Raw genomic sequence first — 21,312 nt, 5'->3', positions numbered from 1 at the left:
ATAACCTTACACAGTGGAACTTCTCAAGTGGAACGTATAAAGTCATCTCTCAGAGGTAGCCTGTGGATTGGGTTGGGTGAGTCTCTGTCACCTGGGAATAATTGTCTCGATTAAAGTGCCAACCTTTCCCAGTGTTACAAATTTAGAGAAGAGCCAGAGTGAACACACAGTCAGAACAACGTACAAACCCCACACAGACAGCACCCATAGTCAGGTGAACGCACACCCAGAATAGGGGAATCGGGAACCAGAGGACATAGGTTTAAGGTGAGAAGGAAAAGATTCAATAGGAACCTGGGCAACGTTTTCACACAGAGGGTGGCGCGGGTGTATGGATCGAGATGCCAGAGGAAGTGGTTGAGGAGGAACCTATAACAACAGTTAAAAGACTCTTGGACAGGTACATGGAGAGGACAGGTTTAGAGGCATATGGGGCAAACACAGGCAGGTGGGACTAGTGTAGATGGGGCATCTTGGTCAGCATGGACATGTTGGGCCGAAGGGCCTGTTTCTGTGCTGTATGACTCTATGATTGTCATCTACATCCTATAAAGAGTGCAGAAAACCCTTGATTTTCTGAACAACTGTACCAAAATGAATGGTATTACTTTTGCCCGGAGTCAGAGTGGTGTACAGCACAGAGACAGTCCCTTCGGCCCATCTTGCCCATGTTGACCAATTTGGAATGCTGGGCTACTATTTGCCATATCCCTCTAAACCTTTCCTGTCCATGTACCTGTCCACATATCATTGAATGCTGTGGTAGTACCTGCCTCAATTACCTCCTCTGGCAGCTCGTTCCAAACACCCACCACCCTCCTAAATATACAAATAGCAGTCCACAGATAATGAGCATTCACCTCTCCATACAATTCCTATTGAGTACATTGTATTTATCACACATGCTATGCTATATGTAATTAGAACATGGAACATAGAACAGCACAGAAGCAGGCCCTTCAGCTTACAGTGTCAATAGACAATAGGTGCAGGAGGAGGCCATTCGGCCCTTCGAGCCAGCACCACCAATCAATGTGATCATGGCTGATCATTCTCAATGTCCATGATAAGCATGATGCCAAGTTAAATTAATCTCCTCTGCCTGTGTGTGATCCATATCCCTCAATTCCTCGCATATTCATGCGCCTAGCTCTTTCTGTCATGGGCCTCCTCCATTGCCATAGTGAGGCCCACCGCAAATTGGAGGAACAGCATCGCATATTTCGCTTGGGCAGCTTACAGCCCAGCGGTATGAACATTGACTTCTCCAACTTTAGATAGTTCCTCTGTCCCTCCCTTTCCCCTCCCCCTTCCCAGTTCTCCCACTGTCTTCCTGTTTCCTACTACATCCTATCTTTGTCCCGCCCCCTCCCCTGACATCAGTCTGAAGAAGGGTCTCGACCCGAAACGTCACCCATTCCTTCTCTCCTGAGATGCTGCCTGACCTGCTGAGTTACTCTAGCATTTTGTGGCACCTTCGATTTGAACCAGCATCTGCAGTTATTTTCCTACTCAAAGCCAGTTAAACGCAGTTATCTGCCTCCACCACCACCCCCAGCAGCAAGTTCCAGGCCCTCACACCACCCTCTGTGTAAAAAAAACATATCCCCCACACTTCCTTTAAAAATTCTACTTATACCGGTGGATAAAAGTGAACATATGAACCACAACCTATCTCCTACCATTAAGAACATAGAGTAGGACAGCACAAGGAACAGGCCCTTCGGCCCACAATGTCTATGCTGAACATGATGCCAAGACAAACTAATCTCCTCTGCTTGCACATGATCCACATCTCTCCATTCCCTGCATTAAAGATCACTAATGTTTGGTAACCAGAAATATTAGTTTTAATTCTTGTCAGACAATGAGGAAATTGTATCTGTGTAATTGGTCGAGTTTTTCATAGTAGTCCCAGCTTTAAGGTGAGACGGGCAAATGTAGATGACTACATTCGAAAGTTAGAGTCATTAATCTGGAGCCAAACCAATATCTTTAGATGATTGTCAGATTACCACACGTCAGATTATCACACTATGTACCAATTCATTTTCAAAGAGTTATCTGGATCGCATATACTGTTCAAAAGAATGCACAAACACCAGAATGAGATATGGGTGGGTGGGACTCATTTAACTTTCATCACAGTTCACAACTAACTTTATCACTTGTAGTTGTGTGCAAACTAACATTAAGTTAATCTTGGGAAGCCCATGGTAGCCAAGAACAAATGGGGCTGAAAGAGACAAATGTTGACATCTGTTCAGCGGCACGGTGGCGCAGCGGTAGAATTGCTGCCTCCCGGCGCCAGAGACCCGGGTTCCATCCTGACCACGGGTGCCGTCTGCGCGGAGTTTGTACGCTCTCCCCGTGACCTGTGTGGGTTTTCTCCGGGTGCTCCGGTTTCCTCCCAACCTCCGAAGTCGTACAGGTTTGTAGGTTAATTGGCTTGGTGTAAATGTAGATTGTCCCCAGTGTGTGTAGGATAGTGTTAGCGTGCGGGGATCGCTGGTCGGTGCGGACTCGGTGGGCCGAAGGGCCTGTTTCCGCGCTGTGTCTCTAAACTAAACTGAGCAAAAATCTGTGAAATAAGGGCGGCACGGTGGCGCGGCGGCAGAGTTGCTGCTTTACAGCGAATGCAGCGCCGGAGACTCAGGTTCGATCCTGACTACGGGCGCCGTCTGTACGGAGTTTGTCCGTTCTCCCCGTGACCTGCGTGGGTTTTCTCCGAGATCTTCGGTTTCCTCCCGCACTCCAAAGACGTACAGGTTTGTAGGTTAATTGGCTGGGCAATTGTCCCTAGTGGGTGCAGGATAGTGTTAGCGTGCGGGGATCGCTGGTCGGTGCGGACTCAGTGGGCCAAAGGGCCTGTTTCCGCGCTGTGTCTCTAAACTAAACTGAGCAAAAATCTGTGAAATACATGTACACAATGATTTTTTGGGTGACAATACCCACTGCTTATCACCACTTCTAAAATATTAAACAACATTATTTTGTTTTCCAGCACGTGACACATATATTTATTATTCATTTGTATAGTAAAGAAAGCACAGCAATTATGTTCAAATAAGCACTCCCCAATGATCTAGTATTGCTGATCAATTACTCAAGGCAGGTGAAGATTTTTTTAGATTTAGAGATACAGCGCGGAAACAGGCCCTTCGGCCCACCGAGTCCGCGCCGCCCAGCGATCCCCGCACACTAACGCTATCCTACACACACTAGGGACAATTTTTACATATTACCCAGTCAATTAACCTACATACCTGTACGTCTTTGGAGTGTGGGAGGAAACCGAAGATCTCGGAGAAAACCCACGCAGGTCACGGGGAGAACGTACAAACTCCGTACAGACGGCGCCCGTAGTCAGGATCGAACCTGAGTCTCCGGCGCTGCATTCGCTGTAAGGCAGCAACTCTACCGCTGTGCCACCGTGCCGCTGAAGTGTTAAGACATTAGGCCATTCAGCCCATCGAGTCCAACCCATTCAATCATGGCTGATCTATCTTTCCCTCTCAACCCCATTCTCCTGCCTTCTCCCCGCAACCCCTGACACTTTTACTAATGAAGAACCTGTCTCTCTCCTCTTTAAAAATACCCAATGACTTAGCTTCCATAGGCTTTCACTCACGATTATCTTATATCAGGAACTCAGCGGGTCAGGCAGCATCCATGGAGGGAAATTGACAGAGGTTCTTTTGGGTTGGGATCCTTATTCACGCTGTTCATTCCCAACCCAAATCATCGGCATCTACCATCAAGGATCCCCACCATCCGAGCTGTAGTGGTGGGTTGCAGGTACGTAAGCCTGAAGTCCCACAGCACAGACATGATGCCCGGACCAACTCTCCTCTGCCTGCACGTGATCCATATCCCTCCATTCCCTGCATATCTAAAAGCCTCGTAAACACCACTATTGCATCTGTCTCCACCACTCACCCTTGGCAGCGCGTTCCAGGCACCCACCACCCTCTGTGTAAAAAACCTGCCCTGCACATCCCCTTTATAGACAATAGACAATAGGTGCAGGAGGGGGCCATTCGGCCCTTCGAGCCAGCAACGCCATTCAATGTGATCATGGCTGATCATTCTCAATCAGTACCCCGTCCCTGCCTTCTCCCCATACCCCCTGACTCCGCTATCCTTAAGAGCTCTATCTAGCTCTCTCTTGAATGCATTCAGAGAATTGGCCTCCACTGCCTTCTGAGGCAGGGAATTCCACAACTCTCTGACTGAAAAAGTTTTTCCTCATCTCCGTTCTAAATGGCCCACCCCTTATTCTTAAACTGTGGCCCCTGGTTCTGGACTCCCCCAACATTGGGAACATGTTTCCTGCCTCTAACATGTCCAACCCCTTAATAATCTTATACGTTTCGATAAGATCCCCTCTTTTGCCCCTCTCCCCTTAAAGCCAAGACAATCGTCAAAAACTCGCCTCATTACACATAAACAATGTCCTCATTGTCCGACTAGCATTAAAGTTTGTTGAGGAAACTAATATTTCAGGCAACCAAAAGTGAGTGACCGTTAATGCGGGGAATGGTGGGATGGGGTTCATGTGCAGACAGAGGAGGTTAGTTTAACTTGTTCGGCACAGACACTGTGGGCTGAAGGGCCTCTGTTCCTGTGCTGTACCGTTCTTGGTTCCTCATGGTAGAAGCCAGGTTACGTACCTATCCTCACTGTCCTCGGCTTCACCATTAACACAAGTTTAATGCACCCACACAGGAGTGCTTTTCAATATAACCAGCTATTATATCACGATGAATGGCGGTGCTGGCTCGAAGGGCCAAATAGCCTCCTCCTGCACCTATTTTCTATGTTTCTATGTTTCGATTGCTCTGGATAGCATTCACCAGTAAAATTACATTGGTTCGGTCTCTGCGTAATATTGTGAAACTGCTTTCAAAGTTGCTATCAGGGCCATTGCTTCAATGTTTTTTATTGTTACACATGCTCTATTGCTTATCACGTAGGTTGTGGTTTAGACAAATTAACTTCTTTATTTCCTTTAATTTCCCAAGCAGTAAAAATCACGCAGTCATGCAAAGGTCAGTGATGACTCAACCCACGGAGATTCCGAGTGGGTCCTGTGGACATATTTGCTGATATCTCCCGCATGTGGCTGCTTTGTTCTAAGCGGCGTTCCTATTCTCCCTTTCATCCCTGCTACAAAACCCAGCAGAAAGTTACAGGGCCTTGGTGAGACCGCACCTGGAGTATTGTGTACAGTTTTGGTCTCCTAATCTGAGGAAAGACATTCTTGCCATAGAGGGAGTACAGAGAAGGTTCACCAGATTGATCCCTGGGATGGCAGGACTTTCATATGAAGAAAGACTGGATAGACTAGGCTTGTACTCGCTGGAATTTAGAAGACTGAGGGGGGATCTTATTGAAACGTATAAAATTCTTAAGGGGTTGGACAGGCTAGATGCGGGAAGATTGTTCCCGATGTTGGGGGAGTCCAGAACCAGGGGTCACAGCTTAAAGATAAGGGGGAAGTCTTTTAGGACCGAGATGAGAAAACATTTCTTCACACAGAGAGTGGTGAGTCTGTGGAATTCTCTGCCACAGAAGGTAGTTGAGGCCAGTTCATTGGCTATATTTAAGAGGGAGTTAGATGTGGCCCTTGTGGCTAAAGGGATCAGGGGGTATGGAGAGAAGGCAGGTAGGGGATACTGAGTTGGATGATCAGCCATGATCATATTGAATGGCGGTGCAGGCTCGAAGGGCCGAATGGCCTACTCCTGCACCTATTTTCTATGTTTCTATCAAGCAGTTTTTCTTATTATTTTTTCATAAACTTGCATGGTGCAGCGGGTAGAGCTGCTGCCTTACAGTGCCAGAGACCGGGGTTCCATCCTGCCCTCGGGCGCTGTCTGTGTGGAGTTTGCACGTTCTCCCTGTTGACCGCGTGCGTTTCCAGTTACCTCCCACATCCCAAAGATGTGCGGGTAACCCTCTGTGACAAAAAAACCCTTCCCCATCCATCTCCTTTAAACTTTACCCCTCTCACCTTAAAGATATGCCCTCTGGTTTTTTGATTTTTCCATCCTGGGATAAAAGGTTCTGACCTCTTAGAAGATCATAGTTGCTGAGGTTAGTATTGTTCTAACTATTGTTAGAATACTTGGGCAGTGTTCAAGAGCCTGATGGTTGCTGGGATGGTGTACAGGGTGACCGCTGGTCAGCACGGACTTGGTGGGCTGAAGGGCCTCTTTCCATGGTGTGGTCTACACCATGGAAAGAGGCCCTTCAGCCCACCGAGTCCGTGCCGACCAGCGATCACTCCGTCCACTAACACTGTCCGACACACACGAGGGCCAATTTACAATTTTACCGAAGCCAATTAACCGACAAACGTGTACGTCTTTGGAGTGTGGGAGGAAATCTGAGCACCCGGAGAAAACCAACACAGGTCACGGGGAAAATGTACAAACTCCGTACAGACAGCAGCCGAAGTCAGGATCGAACCTGGGCCTCTCACGCTGTATGGTAGCAACTCTACCGTTGTATCACGGTGCTGCCCAAGCTGTTCTTGAACCTGGAGGTCACGTTTTTCAGTCTCCCGTTCCTTCTTCCCGATGGTAGCAGCGAGATGAGAGCGTGGTTTTAAATGCGAGGCAATACATTTTGGCAAGTAATCATTTACTGTTGACAGCATATGATGTACAGCTGTTATAAGTGTAATCCTAACTGACAAAGAGTGCACCAATTAATGGCTTTAACTGTGGGTTGAAATGTCCTGTAGCTGCAGGAATGTACAGGAAAGGTGCACTCGAATAAAGGTGTCAGTTCGGGGAAGGAAGGAGATTAAGATTGGATTTTTTTCAACAACTGTGAAATGATTGCAGTTCAACATGCAGCCACACGGCACAGAAACAGTCCCTTCGGCCCAACTTGTCCGTGTCGAACAAGATGCCCCATCTGCGCTAGTCCCACCTACCCGCATATGACCCATATCCCTCCAAACCTTTCCTGTCCATGTCCCTGTCCAAACTGTCTTTTAAATGTTGTTATTGTACCGGCCTCAACGATCTCCTCTGGCAGCTTGTTTCACATACCCACCAGGCTCTGAGTGGAAAACATGCCCTCAGGTTCCGACTAAATCTTCTCCCACTCATCTTAAAACTCTGGTTCCTGATTCCCCCACTTGAGGTAAAAGCCTCTGTGCATTCACCCTATCTATTCCCCTCACGATTTTGTACACCTTGATAAGATTACCGTGCTCAAAGGAATAACATCTAGGACTAATTATTCCAATGATGTGAAATCGTATTGGAATCATTTTTGCAAAAGACTTTAAAAAGGGAAGTAACAAAGCCAATTCCAAAATTTGGGGAGCGTGAAATATCTGTGAAAAGTTTACCGAAATGCTGCCTGGATTAGAGGGTGTTAGTTATGAAGGGGGCAAAGTTTAAAGGGGATGTGGGGGGCAAGTTTTTTTACACAGAGGGTGGTGGGTGCCTGGAACGTGCTGCCAGGGGTGGTGGTGGAGGCAGATACGATAGTGGTGTTTAACTGGCTTTTAGATAGACACGTGGATATGCTGGGAATGGAGGGATATGGATCACATGCAGGCAGAGGAGATTAGTGTAATTTGGCATCATGCTTGGCACGAACATTGTGGGCCGAAGGGCCTGTTCCTGTGCTGCTCTGTTTGTTCTATGTTCTTATGTAGAATTGTATAATTAAATAAGCACATGTAACAACCAATTTCTGGTTTTAAATACCAACGAGATAAATGACTGGATTGATATAAGGGATACATTTTCTCAAGATACAGATATTCCTTGCTGTTCTTTGAAAACTGCCTCCTTAAAGTGAAGGGCTGCCAATTTGCAGTCTGCATGTGTGTGCATGTGGTTGATAGGCAGGGTGTGGAGTTGTATTATTTGCTTGTGTGTAATATTTGCTTGTGCCCTCAAATCTTCAAAAGAATGGAGGAACAGATGGAACCTCAGACTCCAGTAATTAGTTGTCTGGTGTGAGCCTAAAATACTGGAATGACAACATTTCTTCGGAAACCACAGTTGAAGAAAAGGATCTGAATGCAAGTGTGGAATTTGCCCACTTGCCAACAGTCGACATAGATCCCAATCACTTGTACACGAGAGACTTTAGAGATACAGCGTGGAAACAGGCCCTTCAGCCCACCGAGTCCACGCTGACCAGCAATATCATACACTAGCACTATCCTACACACCAGGGACAATTTACAATTTACAGAGAGCCAGTTAACCTACAGACTTGGTATTTATTTCACAAAATGCTGGAGTAACTCAGCGGGTCAGGCAGCATCTCAGGAGAGAAGGAATGGGTGACGTTTCGGGTCGAGACCCTTCTTCAGACTGATGTCAGACAAAGAGTCCCGCCTCCCTGACATCAGTCTGAAGAAGGGTCTCGACCCGAAACGTCACCCATTCCTTCTCTCCTGAGATGCTGCCTGACCTGCTGAGTTACTCTAGCATTTTGTGAAATAAATACCTTCGATTTGTACCAGCATCTGCAGTTATTTTCTTACACAACCTACAGACTTGCACGTCTTTGGAGTGTGGGATGAAACCGGAGCACCCGGAGAAAACCCATGTTGTCACAGGGAGAACACAGGGAGAAATTCCATACACGCAGTACCCATGGTGGGGATGGAACCAGGGTCTCTGGCGCTGTGACGCAGCAACTCCACCACTGCCTTTCACGTTTATCTTTACATTCTATCTTGAATCAGTCACAAAAGCATTTATTGGATTGAAATAATCCACTCCTCTGACCAAAGACGAGAGATCTGTAAAATATCTCATTTAACTTCAGCTGGTGAAGCTACTGCCTCACAGAGTCAGAGGCCCAGCTTCGATCCTGACCTCGGGTACTGTCTGCGTGGAGTTTGCACGTTCTCCCTGTGACTGCGTGGGTTTCCTCCGGGTGCTCCGGTTTCCTCCCACATCCCAAAGACAATAGACAATAGACAATAGGTGCAGGAGGAGGCCTTTCAGCCCTTCGAGCCAGCACCGCCATTCAATGTGATCATGGCTAATCATTCTCAATCAGTACCCCGTTCCTGCCTTCTCCCCATACCCCCTGACTCCGCTATCCTTAAGAGCTCTATCTAGCTCTCTTTTGAATGCATTCAGAGAATTGGCCGCCACTGCCTTCTGAGGCAGAGAATTCCTAACAGATTCACAACTCTCTGACTGAAAAAGTTTTTCCTCATCTCAGTTCTAAATGGCCTACCCCTTAGTCTTAAGCTGTGGCCCCTTGTTCTGAACTTCCCCAACATTGGGAACATGTTTCCTGCGTCTAATGTGTCCAACCCCTTAATAATCTTATACATTTCGATAAGATCCCCTCTCATCCTTCTAAATTCCAGTGTATACAAGCCTAGTCACTCCAGTCTTTCAATATATGACAGTCCCGCCATTCCGGGAATTAACCTAGTGAACCTACGCTGCATGCCCTCAATAGCAAGAATATCCTTCCTCAAATTTGGAGAACAAAACTGCACACAGTACTCCAGGTGCGGTCTCACTAGGGCCCTGTGCAACTGCAGAAGGACCTCTTTGCTCCTATACTCAACTCGTCTTGCTATGAAGGCCAACATTCCATTGGCTTTTGCAGATTAACTGGCCCTCTATAAATACTCCCAAGTGTGTCGGGAGTGGATGAGAAAGTGGGATTCCCTCTAAAACTGAGGGAAACAAAAGGCTGCAGCAACTCAGTGGGTCAGGCAGCATTTGTGGAGGAAAATGGACAGGTGATGTTTTGTCTCGGGACCCTTATTCTGAAGAAAGGTCCTGACTAGACCTATCTATCCATCCCCTCCACCGATGCTGCCTGACCTGTTGAGTTCCTCCAGCACTTTGCGTTTTGCTCAAGATTCCGGCATCTGCAGTTCCATGTGCCTACGTAAATAGTGAATAGCTGGGGCCTTGTGATAACCGGCTATTTGCAGCCTGCCATCCGAAGTTGGAATTGTTCCGAGAATCAATAGTGTTTAACTGTCATATGCACACGCAAACCAACAAAGAAATTCTTAGAGAGACAAGGAACTACAGATGCTCGTTTACAAAAAAAAGACACAAAGTGTTGGAATAACTCAGGCAACATCTCTGGAGAATATGGATAGGTGACGTTTTGGGTCGGGACCCTTCTTCAGACTGATTGTGGTGGAGGCGGGATAAAGCCTGGCGAGTGATAGGTGGATGCAAAATGCTGGAGTAACTCAGCGGGACAGGCAGCATCTCTGGAGAGAAGGAATGGGTGACGTTTCGGGTCGAGACTCTTCTTCAGACTGAAGTTAGGGCAGTGGGCGGAACAGAGATGGAATGTAATCAGAGACAGTAAGACTAGTGGGACAACTAGGAAGGGGAAAGGGATGGAGAGAGAGGGAAAGCAAGGGCTATCTGAAGTTAGAGAAGTCAATGTTCATACCGCTGGGGTGTAAGCTCCCCAAGCGAAATATGAGGTGCTGTTCCTCTAATTTGCACTGGGCCTCATTCCGACAATGGAGGAGGCCCAGGACAGAAAAGTCAGATTGGGAGTGGGAGGGGGAGTTGAAGTGCTGAGCCACCGGGAGACCAGGTACTTTTAGGCGGACTGAGCGGAGGTGTTGAGCGAAACGATCGCCGAGCCTGCGCTTGGTCTCGCTGATGTACAGAGGTTGACACCTGGAACAGCGGATACAGTCGATGAGGTTGGAGGAGGTGCAGGTGAACCTCTGCCTCACCTGGAAAGGCTGTCGGGGGTCCTTGGATGGAGTCGAGGGGGGAGTGATAGGTGGATACAGGTGAGGGGGGTGGGGGGTTATAGGCAGATGGGTGAATGGTGGCCAGAGATGTCAATATGCAAAGTGTGAGGATTCTTACTTGCTGCAGCTTAATAGGCCCTTTAATGCACTTACACATAATACATATATAAGAATCAATAAATTAATAATCATAGCACTCGGTCTGTATCTAATTTAATCTATATCTATTTGATATACCCGCAAAGAATTCCCATGTTAATTAAATATGCGTTTCTATTCATAAATACATGTTGACAGAGCTCAATCATAGTATTATTTTCCAGCTGTATTATCTCACTTCATTCATCACAGATTCCAGCATTTGTTAGCTCCGTTGTCAAGGTAACAGAACTGTGGCATTCCCTCCCTTCCTAAATATTGAGATCACATTAGCTACCTTGCAACCAGCAGCATTAGCTCCTCCACAATCTGTAAGATCTTAGCAGGCCGCCATCAAAGTATTCACGTCTTACATCAGCCCTTGGAATAGTCCATGGAACAGTAGACAATAGACAATAGGTGCAGGAGGAGGCCATTCGGCCCTTCGAGCCAGCACCTGCCATTCAATGTGATCATGGCTGATCATTCTCAATCAGTACCCCGTTCCTGCCTTCTCTCTGACTCTGCTATCCTTAAGAGCTCTATCTAGCTCTCTCTTGAATGCAATGAGAACAGGCCCTTCGGCCCACAACATCCATGCCCAAGTTACACTCCTCTGCCTGCACATGATCCATATCCCTCCGTTCCCTGCATATCCACATACCTATCCAAAAGCCTCTCAAACACCACTATCGTATCTGCCTCCACCGCCACCCCCGGCAGCACGTTCCAGGCCCCCACCACCCTCCGTAGAAGAAAACTTGCCCTCACACACCTCCTTTAAACTTTGCCCCTCTCACATTAAAGCCATACCCTCTAGTCTTTGATTTTTCCACCCTGGAAATAAGGTTCTGACTGTCTACCCTATCTACCCCTCTCATAAATTTATATACCTCTATCAGGTATTTCCCTTGTTGTTTTCACCCCTTCCCCGTTCTCTAAAGTAAAAATATGATAATTTTCTCAATCCTCCCATCTTCGACAAAAGGTCTTTAAAGTTAACTCTGTTTCTGTCTCTGATATTTCCAACCTGGGGAAAAGGTTCTGACTGTCTACGGTTCTTGAATTGATGTTTCCTGGGTCATTATCTTCTCTGAAGAAGGTCTCGACCCGAAACGTCACATATTCCTTTTCTCCAGAGATCCTGTTGAGAGGGCGGTTCGGTCGCCTGATGGCAGCTGGGTAGGAACTGTCCCTGAATCTGGCCGTGTGTGTTTTCACACTTCTATACCTCTTTCCTGATGGGAGCGGGGAGAAGAGAGAGTGGCCTGGGTGAGACTGGTCCTTGATTCTGCTGCTGGCCTTGCCGAGGCAGCGTGAGGTGTAGATGGAGTCAATGGAAGGGAGGTTGGTTTGTGTGATGGTCTGGGCTGCGTCCACAATTCTCTACAATTTCTTGTGGGTCTTGGATGGAGCTGTTTCCAAACCAAGCTGTGATGCTCCCCGATAACATGCTTTCTAACATGCATGACAAATGTTTAGTTTATTGTCATGTGTACCGAGGTACAGTGAAAAGCTTTTGCTGTGGCGTGCTGTCCAGTCAGCTGCGAGACTATACATGATTACAATCGAGCCGTCCACAGTGAGACTACCACACCAACTGTACAAGGTGTCATTTAGAGATACAGCATTGGAAAAGGCCCTTCGACCCACCAAGTCCCTGCTGATCACCGATCACCCGTTCACACTAGTTCTATTTACAGAGGGCCAATTCACCTATAAACATGCATGTCTTTGGAGTGTGCTTTTAATGAGGTAGAATTAAAGTCCCCGTCTATCGCTATATCAGAATCAGTCACAGATGCAGCAGTCCGAGGCACTTACAGGGTTAAAACCTCACAGTGTCAAAGACCAGAGTTCAATCCTGACCTCGGGTGCTGTCTGTGTGGAGTTTCCACCTTCTCCCTGAGGCCGTGTGGGTTTCCTTCCACACTCCAAAGACATGCGTGCTTATAGGTTGATTGGCCCTCTGTAAATAGAACTAGTGTGGACGGTTGATCGGTGGCCAGCAGGGACTCGGTGGGTCGAAGGGCCTTTTCCAATGCTGTACCTCCAAATGACAACTTGTCAGCCAGCATGGTGTGTGTTTACGATAGATTAGAGCTCAGCTGGCTACATTACAATCTCATTCATGAACAGGGCACACACCCTTATTGGCAGGGGCACCTGCAAGAGTTTCCAGATCATTTGTTTATGCTTGGACGTTTCCATCTTATAATGTGAAAGGATGTCTAAATTAAATAGCCGTCCGGATATCATATGTTCCACAGAAGGGAACACTTCATTCAACCGCCCCCTGCTTCCCCGACCTTCCATTCCTTACCCCCTCCCTCTCCTCCCTGCCCCACCCAGACCCACCTCTTATTGTACTGTATCTTTAAATTAAATTAAACTAAACTAAACTAAAAATGCAAACACAATTTGTCACTGTATCTCAGTACAGGTGACAATAATAAATCTATACCGCTACCAACTTGACTGAGACAGGGCAGGAATAGAAACATAGAAACATAGAAAATAGGTGCAGGAGTAGGCCATTCGGCCCTTCGAGCCTGCACCGCCATTCAATATGATCATGGCTGATCATCCAGCTCAGTAACCTGTACCTGCCTTCTCTCCATACCCCCTGATCCCTTTAGCCACAAGGGCCACATCTAACTCCCTCTTAAATATAGCCAATGAACTGGCCTCAACTACCTTCTGTGGCAGAGAATTCCACAGATTCACCACTCTCTGTGTGAAAAAAAACTTTCTCATCTCGGTCCTAAAAGACTTCCCCCTTATCCTTAAACTGTGACCCCTTGTTCTGGACTTCCCCAACATCGGGAACAATCTTCCTGCATCTAGCCTGTCCAACCCCTTAAGAATTTTGTAAGTTTCTATAAGATCCCCCCTCAATCTTCTAAATTCCAGCGAGTACAAGCCGAGTCTATCCAGTCTTTCTTCATATGAAAGTCCTGCCATCCCAGGAATCAATCTGGTGAACCTTCTCTGTACTCCCTCTATGGCAAGAATAGAGTTTGTAATTAATATAACGGTATTAAATTTATGCCTGTAATCACTGTCAATGGGTGGCGCGGTGGCGCAGCGGTAGAGTTGCTGCCTCACAGCGCCAGAGACCCGGGTTTCATCCTGACTACGGGTGCTGTCTGTACGGAGTTTGTACGTTCTCCCTGTGGCCGCGTGAGTTTTCTCCAGGTGCTCCGATTTCCTCCCACACTCCAAAGACGTGCAGGTTTGTAGGTTAATTAGTTGCTGTAAATTGTCCCTAGTGTGTTGGACAGAACTAGTGTACGGGGCGATTGTTGGTTAGCATGGATTCGGTGGGTTGAAGGGCCTCTTTAACTGCCACTGCTTTAGAAAAAGTTGCAAGAGTTGAAATCCATGAACCGACATATTATTTGTTGGAAAAATGTTCCCAATGTCGGGGGAGTCCAAAAGCAGGGGCCACAGTCTAAGAATAAAGGGGAGGCCATTTCAAACTGAGATGAGAAAAAAACCTTTTCACCTTTTCAGAGAGTTGTGAATTTGTGGAATTCTCTGCCACAGAAGGCAGTGGAGGCCAATTCACTGGATGAATTTAAAAGAGAGTTAGATAGAGCTCTCAGGGCTAGCGGAATCAAGGGACATGGGGAGAAGGCAGGCACGGGTCACTGATTGTAGATGATTAGCCATGATCACAATGAATGGCAGTGCTGGCTTGAAGGGCCTAATGGTCTCCTCCTGCACCTATTGTCTATTGTCTATTGAATGGTGGTGCTGGCTTGAAGGGCCAAATGGCCTCCTCCTGCACCTATTTTCTATGTTCCTATATTGTGGGAATAACTTGAAAAAGTAGTGTTGACATGGACAATACACCAGCAATCATTTTGATGAAACTGTGAGTGTATGTATTTGTGTTAGTAGCAGGGTGACTGACCATGTATCTGATGTTGATCTGATTAGGTGTAGGTGTTAGAGGGTGTGAGTTACTGGGGCTCTGCTTTACTTTGCATGTTATTGCTCGTACAAAATTAACTTTGAACCAGGGTCGTACAGAAAGTAAACCGTTGCACTCCGGTGAAAGCCTAGCTAAAAGACACACACAAAGTCACCCAGTCATGGAGTCGTACAGCAGGGGGACAGGCCCTTCAGCCCACTCTTCCATGCCGACCAAGATGCTCCATCCACACTAGTCACACCGGCCTGCATTTGATCCATCTATATACTAAAACTCTCGTTTGTTATCTTGTTTGTGACTGAACTTCAGCCAAAACGGTGCACGATAGCCCGACAATTTTAGGCCCGCCTTACTCACCATTGTCACTTTAGTGATAATGCAAGTAGTTTTATTGAAATCGGTGTTGTATTTTTTAAGTTATTCACATTTTAAAGTTTAAAAGGAGGGGAGGGGAAGGAGGGGGTCGGGAGAAGGGAGGGGGGGGGGGTTGAGGAGAGAGAGGATGGGGGGAGGAGAGGGTGCTGCACCAATGCAGGAGAGGTTTGGGCCCAACGGGTCCACTTGGTCTAGTATCCCCCTAAACCTTTCCTATCCATGTACTTGTCCAACTGTCTTTACTGTTGAAACAAGGAAATGCAGATTTTATACTTTAGACTTCAGACTTTAGAAATACAGCGTGGAAACAGGCCCTTCGGCCCATCAGGTCCGCACCGACCAGTGATCACCCCGTATGCCCACACTATCCTAGACACTCGGGACTACTTCCAATTTTTTTTTTTACCAAAGAGAATTAACCTACAAACCTGTACATCTTTGTAGTGTGGGAGATAAACCGGAGAAACCCCACGCAGGTCACGGGGAAAATGTACAAAACCCGTACAGACCCGCAGTCAGGGTCGAACGCGGTATTGTAAACTGTCCCCAGAGGGTAGGACAATGTTAGTGAACGGGGATCGCTGGTCGGCGGGGACTCGGTGGGCCAAAGGGCCTGTTTCCACACTGCATCTCTAAACTAAACTAACCTAAACACAATCAGTCTAAAGAAACGTCACCTATCCATGTTCTCCAGAGATGCTGCCTGACCCGCTGAGTTACTCCAGCACTCTGTGAAACGTCACCTATCCATGTTCTCCAGAGATGCTGCCTGACCCGCTGAGTTACTCCAGCACTCTGTGAAATGTCACCTATCCATGTTGTCCACAGATGCTGCCTGACCCGCTGAGTTACTGCAGCACTCTGTGAAACGTCACCTATCCATGTTCTCCAGAGATGCTGCCTGACCCGCTGAGTTACTCCAGCACTTTGTGTCTTTTTGTCTCAAGTATTGTTATTGTACTTGCCTCAACAAATTCTTCATTTCATATACCCACCCCCACCACCTGTGAAAAAGTTGCCCCTCAGGTTCCCATTAAACCTTTTCAAAATGAAGAGACCCATTCTGTCTACACAGGTCCCGGTAAACCACTCATGTACAAAGCCACAGAAGTGGATCGGAAGTTTTTAATACTTAAAAGCAGATCTGTAATGTCTGTGTCAACAAGCACAGGCAGACTCATTTCTTTTCCTCAGAACGTTTATATATGATTCACAGACCTGTTGGACATTAACTGATTTAGGAATGAATTATTGGCCCGCAGCAAAACAATGTCCAGTTTCAATATTACGCTCACGCTTTCAATTTTCCAAGTGATTAATTTTAATACACTCGATGGGAAAAACTCCCTGGTATTGAAAGTGTGCATGGAGGAGCAACTAATATTTTTGATGTTATTTAACTACCTTGTGGAAGTATATTGGTCAAGGTCGAGTCATTTAAGATCTGTTAAGGATAAAATTGAACGGTGGTTAACGGAAAAGCATGTGGAAGAAATGCCTTAACAAGGTGGCGCAGCGCTAGAGTTGCTGCCTCACAGCACCAGGGACCCGGGTTCGATCCTGACCTCGGGTGCTGTCTGTGTGGAGTTTGCTTGTTCTCTCTGTGACCGCGTGGGTTTTCTCCGGCTGCTCCGATTTCCTCCCACATCCAAAAGAGGTGGAGGTTTGTAGGTTAATTGGCCCCCTGTACATTGCCCCCAGGGTGCAGGGAGTGGATGAGAAAGTGGGATAACAGAGGACTAGTGAGAATGCGTGATCGACGGTTGGGGTGGACAAAGACTAATATTCTCTGCAACGTCTTAAGTGCAAACAGTTCAGCTTGGAGGTACAGCGTGGAAACAAGTCCTTTGGCCCACCGAGTCCGGGCCGATAGGTGCATGATAGAAGTGGTGTAAAGGGTGATCGCCGGTCGGCATGGACTCGGTGGGCTGAAGGGCCCGGTTCCACGATGTGTCTCGGATAACCAAAAGCAACCATCAGTGAAGCGTTAAGCAGTAATGTGAAGGGGGATGATTCTCACCGTCATTTGGGTCGGGCACGATGAAGACCTGGGTACTGGGGTGGTCTCCCAGCCGGCCCCCCATGGGCATGCTCAGGGTGACGTTAAAGGTCTCCTCACTCTCGTACAGGGAGTCGTCGATGATCACCACCTGGCAAAGCCTCTCCGTCTCGTCCTTGTCGAAGCGTAGCACACTCTTGTGGTCCTCAGGCCGCGTGATGTAATCAGAGTAGGACAGCACGCTGGATGGAACCGTACCCCTGGCAGTGCCTGCAACCAGAGAGTCAAGAGGTAGACAGTAGGCTAGTCTATTATTACTTTAGTTTAGTTTAGTTTAGAGACACAGCGCCGAAACAGGCCCTTCGACCCACCGAGTCCGCACCGACCAGTGACCCCGCCACACACTAACACCATCCTGCACACACGAGGGACAATTTTTACCAAAGCCAATTAACCTACAAACCTCGACGTCTTTGGAGTGTGGGAGGGAACCGGAGCTTCCTGAGGAAACCCACGCAGGTCACGGGAAGTCACGGCCACAGTTTAAGAATAAGGGGAAGGCCATTTGGAACTGAGATGAGGAAAAGCTTTTTCAGTCAGAGAGTTGTGAATCTGTGGAATTCTCTGCCTCAGAAGGCAGTGGAGGCCAATTCTCTGAATGCATTCAAGAGAGAGCTGGATAGAGCTCTTAAGGATAGCGGAGTCAGGGGGTATGGGGAGAAGGCAGGAACGGGGTAGTGATTGAGAATGATCAGCCATGATCACATTGAATGGCGGTGCTGGCTCGAAGGGCCGAATGGCCTCCGCCTGCACCTATTGTCGATTGTCTATTGAGAACGTACAAACTCAGTGCAGACAGCGCCCGGAGTCAGGATCGAACACGGTCTCGGAAACTGTAAGGCAGCAGCTTTAGTACCGCTGTGCCAATGTGCCACTCTGTACTGAGGTACAGTCAAAAACGTTTTTGTTGTCCAGTGTGCTATCCAGTCAGCGGAAAGACCGTACATGATCACAATCGAGCCGTCCACAGTGTAGATACAGGATAAAGGGAATAACGTGAACTGCTCTCTAGTTGGTGATAGGATGGTTCAGTTGCCTGAACACGGCTGGGAAGAGATTTCCCCCGAATCTGGAGGTGTGCGTTTTCACACGTCCGTACATCTTGCTTGATGGGAGAGGGGAGAAGAGGGAGTGGAGTTCCAGAGAAAAGAATCCAAGTCGGCCCAACCTCTCGCTGTAACTAATACCCTGTCACCCAGGCAGCATTCTGGGAAAGACAGACACAAAATGCTGGAGTAACTCAGCGGGTCAGGCAACGTCTCGAGATCATGGATGGGTAACCTTTCAGATCGGGGCCCCTCTTCACACTGAAATTGAGGGGGGGGGGGGGGGAGGGGTGGGGGAGAGAACTGGAGGTGGAAAAAGACACGGAGAAATCAGGGCCGGCAACAGGTGACTTCAGGCAGGCCATCTTCTCTGCACCCCTGGGTGATAATGAAGCACCCTTGGGAGAGATGGTGATGATAGACAATAGATAATAGGTGCAGGAGGAGGCCATTCGGCCCTTCGAGCCTGTACGCACCGCCATTCAATGTGATCATGGCTGATCATCCACAATCAGTACCCCGTTCCTGCCTTCTCCCCATACCCCCTGACTCCACTATCCTTAAGAGCTCTATCTAGCTCTCTCTTGAAAGCATCCAGAGAATTGGCCCCCACTGCCTTCTGTGGCAGAGAATACCACAGATTCACAACTCTCTGAGTGAAAAGGTTTTTCCTCATCTCCGTTCTAAATGGCCGACCCCTTATTCTTAAACGGTGGCCCCTGGTTCTGGACTCCCCCAACATTGGGGACACGTTTCCTGCCTCTGGCGATTGAGATGTTTACGCCACTTTGTCCTCTTACCTTGTTGAGTGAAGCACATGACCATCAGCTCCAGGCTCACGTCTCCTGTTCTCATCACTGGGATCAACAGTTCACCAATGTGTTCATCAATGGCGTAGGAGGACTGGACGATGAAGACAGTCGATTCTGAGGGGGGGGGGGAAGAGCGAAGATGCAGTGAAGGGCAAAATGAGTTGGTGCGGTGGCGAAGAACTTATTCTGGCCCTAATACACCTGTACACAAACCGATTACAGTAAATCCACAGAGTGCTGGAGTAACTCAGCGGGTCAGGCAGCATCTCTGGAGAACATGGATAGGTGACGTTTCACAGAGTGCTGGAGTAACTCAGCGGGTCAGGCAGCATCTCTGGAGAACATGGGTAGGTGACGTTTCACAGAGTGCTGGAGTAACTCAGCGGGTCAGGCAGCATCTCTGGAGAACATGGGTAGGTGACGTTTCTTCAGACTGATTGTGTTTAGGTTAGTTTAGTTTAGAGATGCAGTGTGGAAACAGGCCCTTTGGCCCACCGAGTCCACGCCGACCAGCGATCCCCGTTCACTAACATTGTCCTACCCTCTGGGGACAGTTTACAATTTACAGAAGTCAAACCAACCTACAAACCTGCACGCCTTTTGAAATGTTGGAGGGAACCAGAGCACCGGGAGAAAACCCCACGCAGTCACGGTGAGAACGTACAAACTCCACACTGACAGCACCCTCAGTCAGGAGTGAACCCGGGCCTCTGGCGCTGTAAGGCAGCAGCTCTACCGCCGCGCCACCGTGCTGCCCGTGTGGGGAGATGGAGGGGGGTGGGGGGGTGAAGAAAGCTGGAAAAATAAGTGGAGAGAGGCCCAAGCCTGGCAAGTGATATGTGGATACAGGCAGGTGGTTCGATAAAGGCCAGAGAGGGGGGTGAGGCCTGGGTGAATTGTGAGGGAGTGTGCAAAAGGGTGGGTTCAAGGGATCGCAGGAAACGGGTACCAGTGTGCCAGAGACAGAACCTTCAGGATTTCTGAAAAATGAGACAGATAATTGGAGTGGAGCTAATCAGTCTGAAGAAGGGTCTTGACCCGAAACGTCACCCATTCCTTCTCTCCTGAGATGCTGCCTGACTTGCTGAGTTACTCCAGCATTTTGTGAAATAAATACCTCAGATAATTATTGGAGTAGGACTAGGCTTGTAATAGTAGAAAGATCATTGTTAGACATTCAGTGGAATTCAATTGTAAGGTCATGAGTTGTAGGAGCAGAATTAGGCCATTCGACCCATCGAGCCTACTCCGCCATTCTATCTCTCCCTCTCAACCCCATTCTCCTGCCTTCTCCCCATAACCATGACACCCGTACTGATCAAGAATCTGTCAATCTCCGCTTAAAAACATGCTTTGACTTGGCCCCCACAGCCGTCTGTGGCAATGAATTCCAGATTCACCACCCTTTCTTATCTCGATGATAATGTGTGCAGTGAAAACCCTTTCATCTTGTTGGCTTCCACAAGCTGGAATGGTTATGGTTTTGTTCAACACGGCTCCTACAGATATCTTGTTCTGGGAGACTGCAGAACGATCCACTTCAAAGAGGAAGGGTGCACTGCCCGATCCCTGAGAGAACGTGTTAGTTTGATCAAAGTCACTGATTTGACCTTCTCTTCAATTCTGATGCTGCAGATTCACATGTTTATCTCCCACTATAACAAGTATGGTTGTGTTTGTCCACACTCTCTCACACATATCCTCACACACACGCACACACACACACATATATTTTCTCACATACACACACATTCACACATTCTCACATCTGCACTCACACTCATACACCCACTCACTCTCACACACAGACACTCGTACGCGCATACCCACTGACACACATTTTATATCCTCTGACACACTCACTCTCACTCACACACACACATTCACATTCTCACATCTGCACTCACACTCATACACCCACTCACTCTCACTCACACACACACATAGACACACACATTCACATTCTCACATCTGCACTCACACTCATACACCCACTCACTCTCACTCACACACACACATAGACACACACATTCACACATTCTCACATCTGCACTCACACTCATACACCCACTCACTCTCACACACACAGACACTCGTACACACATACCCACTGACACACATTTTATATCCTCTCACACACACACTCACACAAACAGACACTCTACAACTACACACACTCACTCTCACTCACACACACA

The 21,312-nt window shown here is 47.8% G+C and overlaps 1 protein-coding gene across 1 annotated transcript in view; it reads right to left on the bottom strand.

Moving 5' to 3' along the window:
- Positions 1-21,312, bottom strand: part of LOC144595647 (FRAS1-related extracellular matrix protein 2-like) — a 132,888-nt gene that overhangs the window by 66,804 nt on the left and 44,772 nt on the right. The window contains exons 5-6 of the mRNA XM_078403222.1: positions 19,103-19,228; positions 17,218-17,466 (exon numbers count right to left, since the gene is read on the bottom strand). Of these exons, the coding sequence (XP_078259348.1) occupies positions 17,218-17,466; positions 19,103-19,228 (375 nt within the window). The remainder of the gene's footprint in view (positions 1-17,217; positions 17,467-19,102; positions 19,229-21,312) is intronic.

The sequence above is a fragment of the Rhinoraja longicauda genome, chromosome 7 (assembly GCF_053455715.1).
Source record: "Rhinoraja longicauda isolate Sanriku21f chromosome 7, sRhiLon1.1, whole genome shotgun sequence".
NCBI lineage: Eukaryota > Metazoa > Chordata > Chondrichthyes > Rajiformes > Arhynchobatidae > Rhinoraja > Rhinoraja longicauda.
The sequence above is the reverse complement of the archived record's forward strand: the minus strand, read 5'-3'. Positions and strand labels throughout refer to the sequence as shown.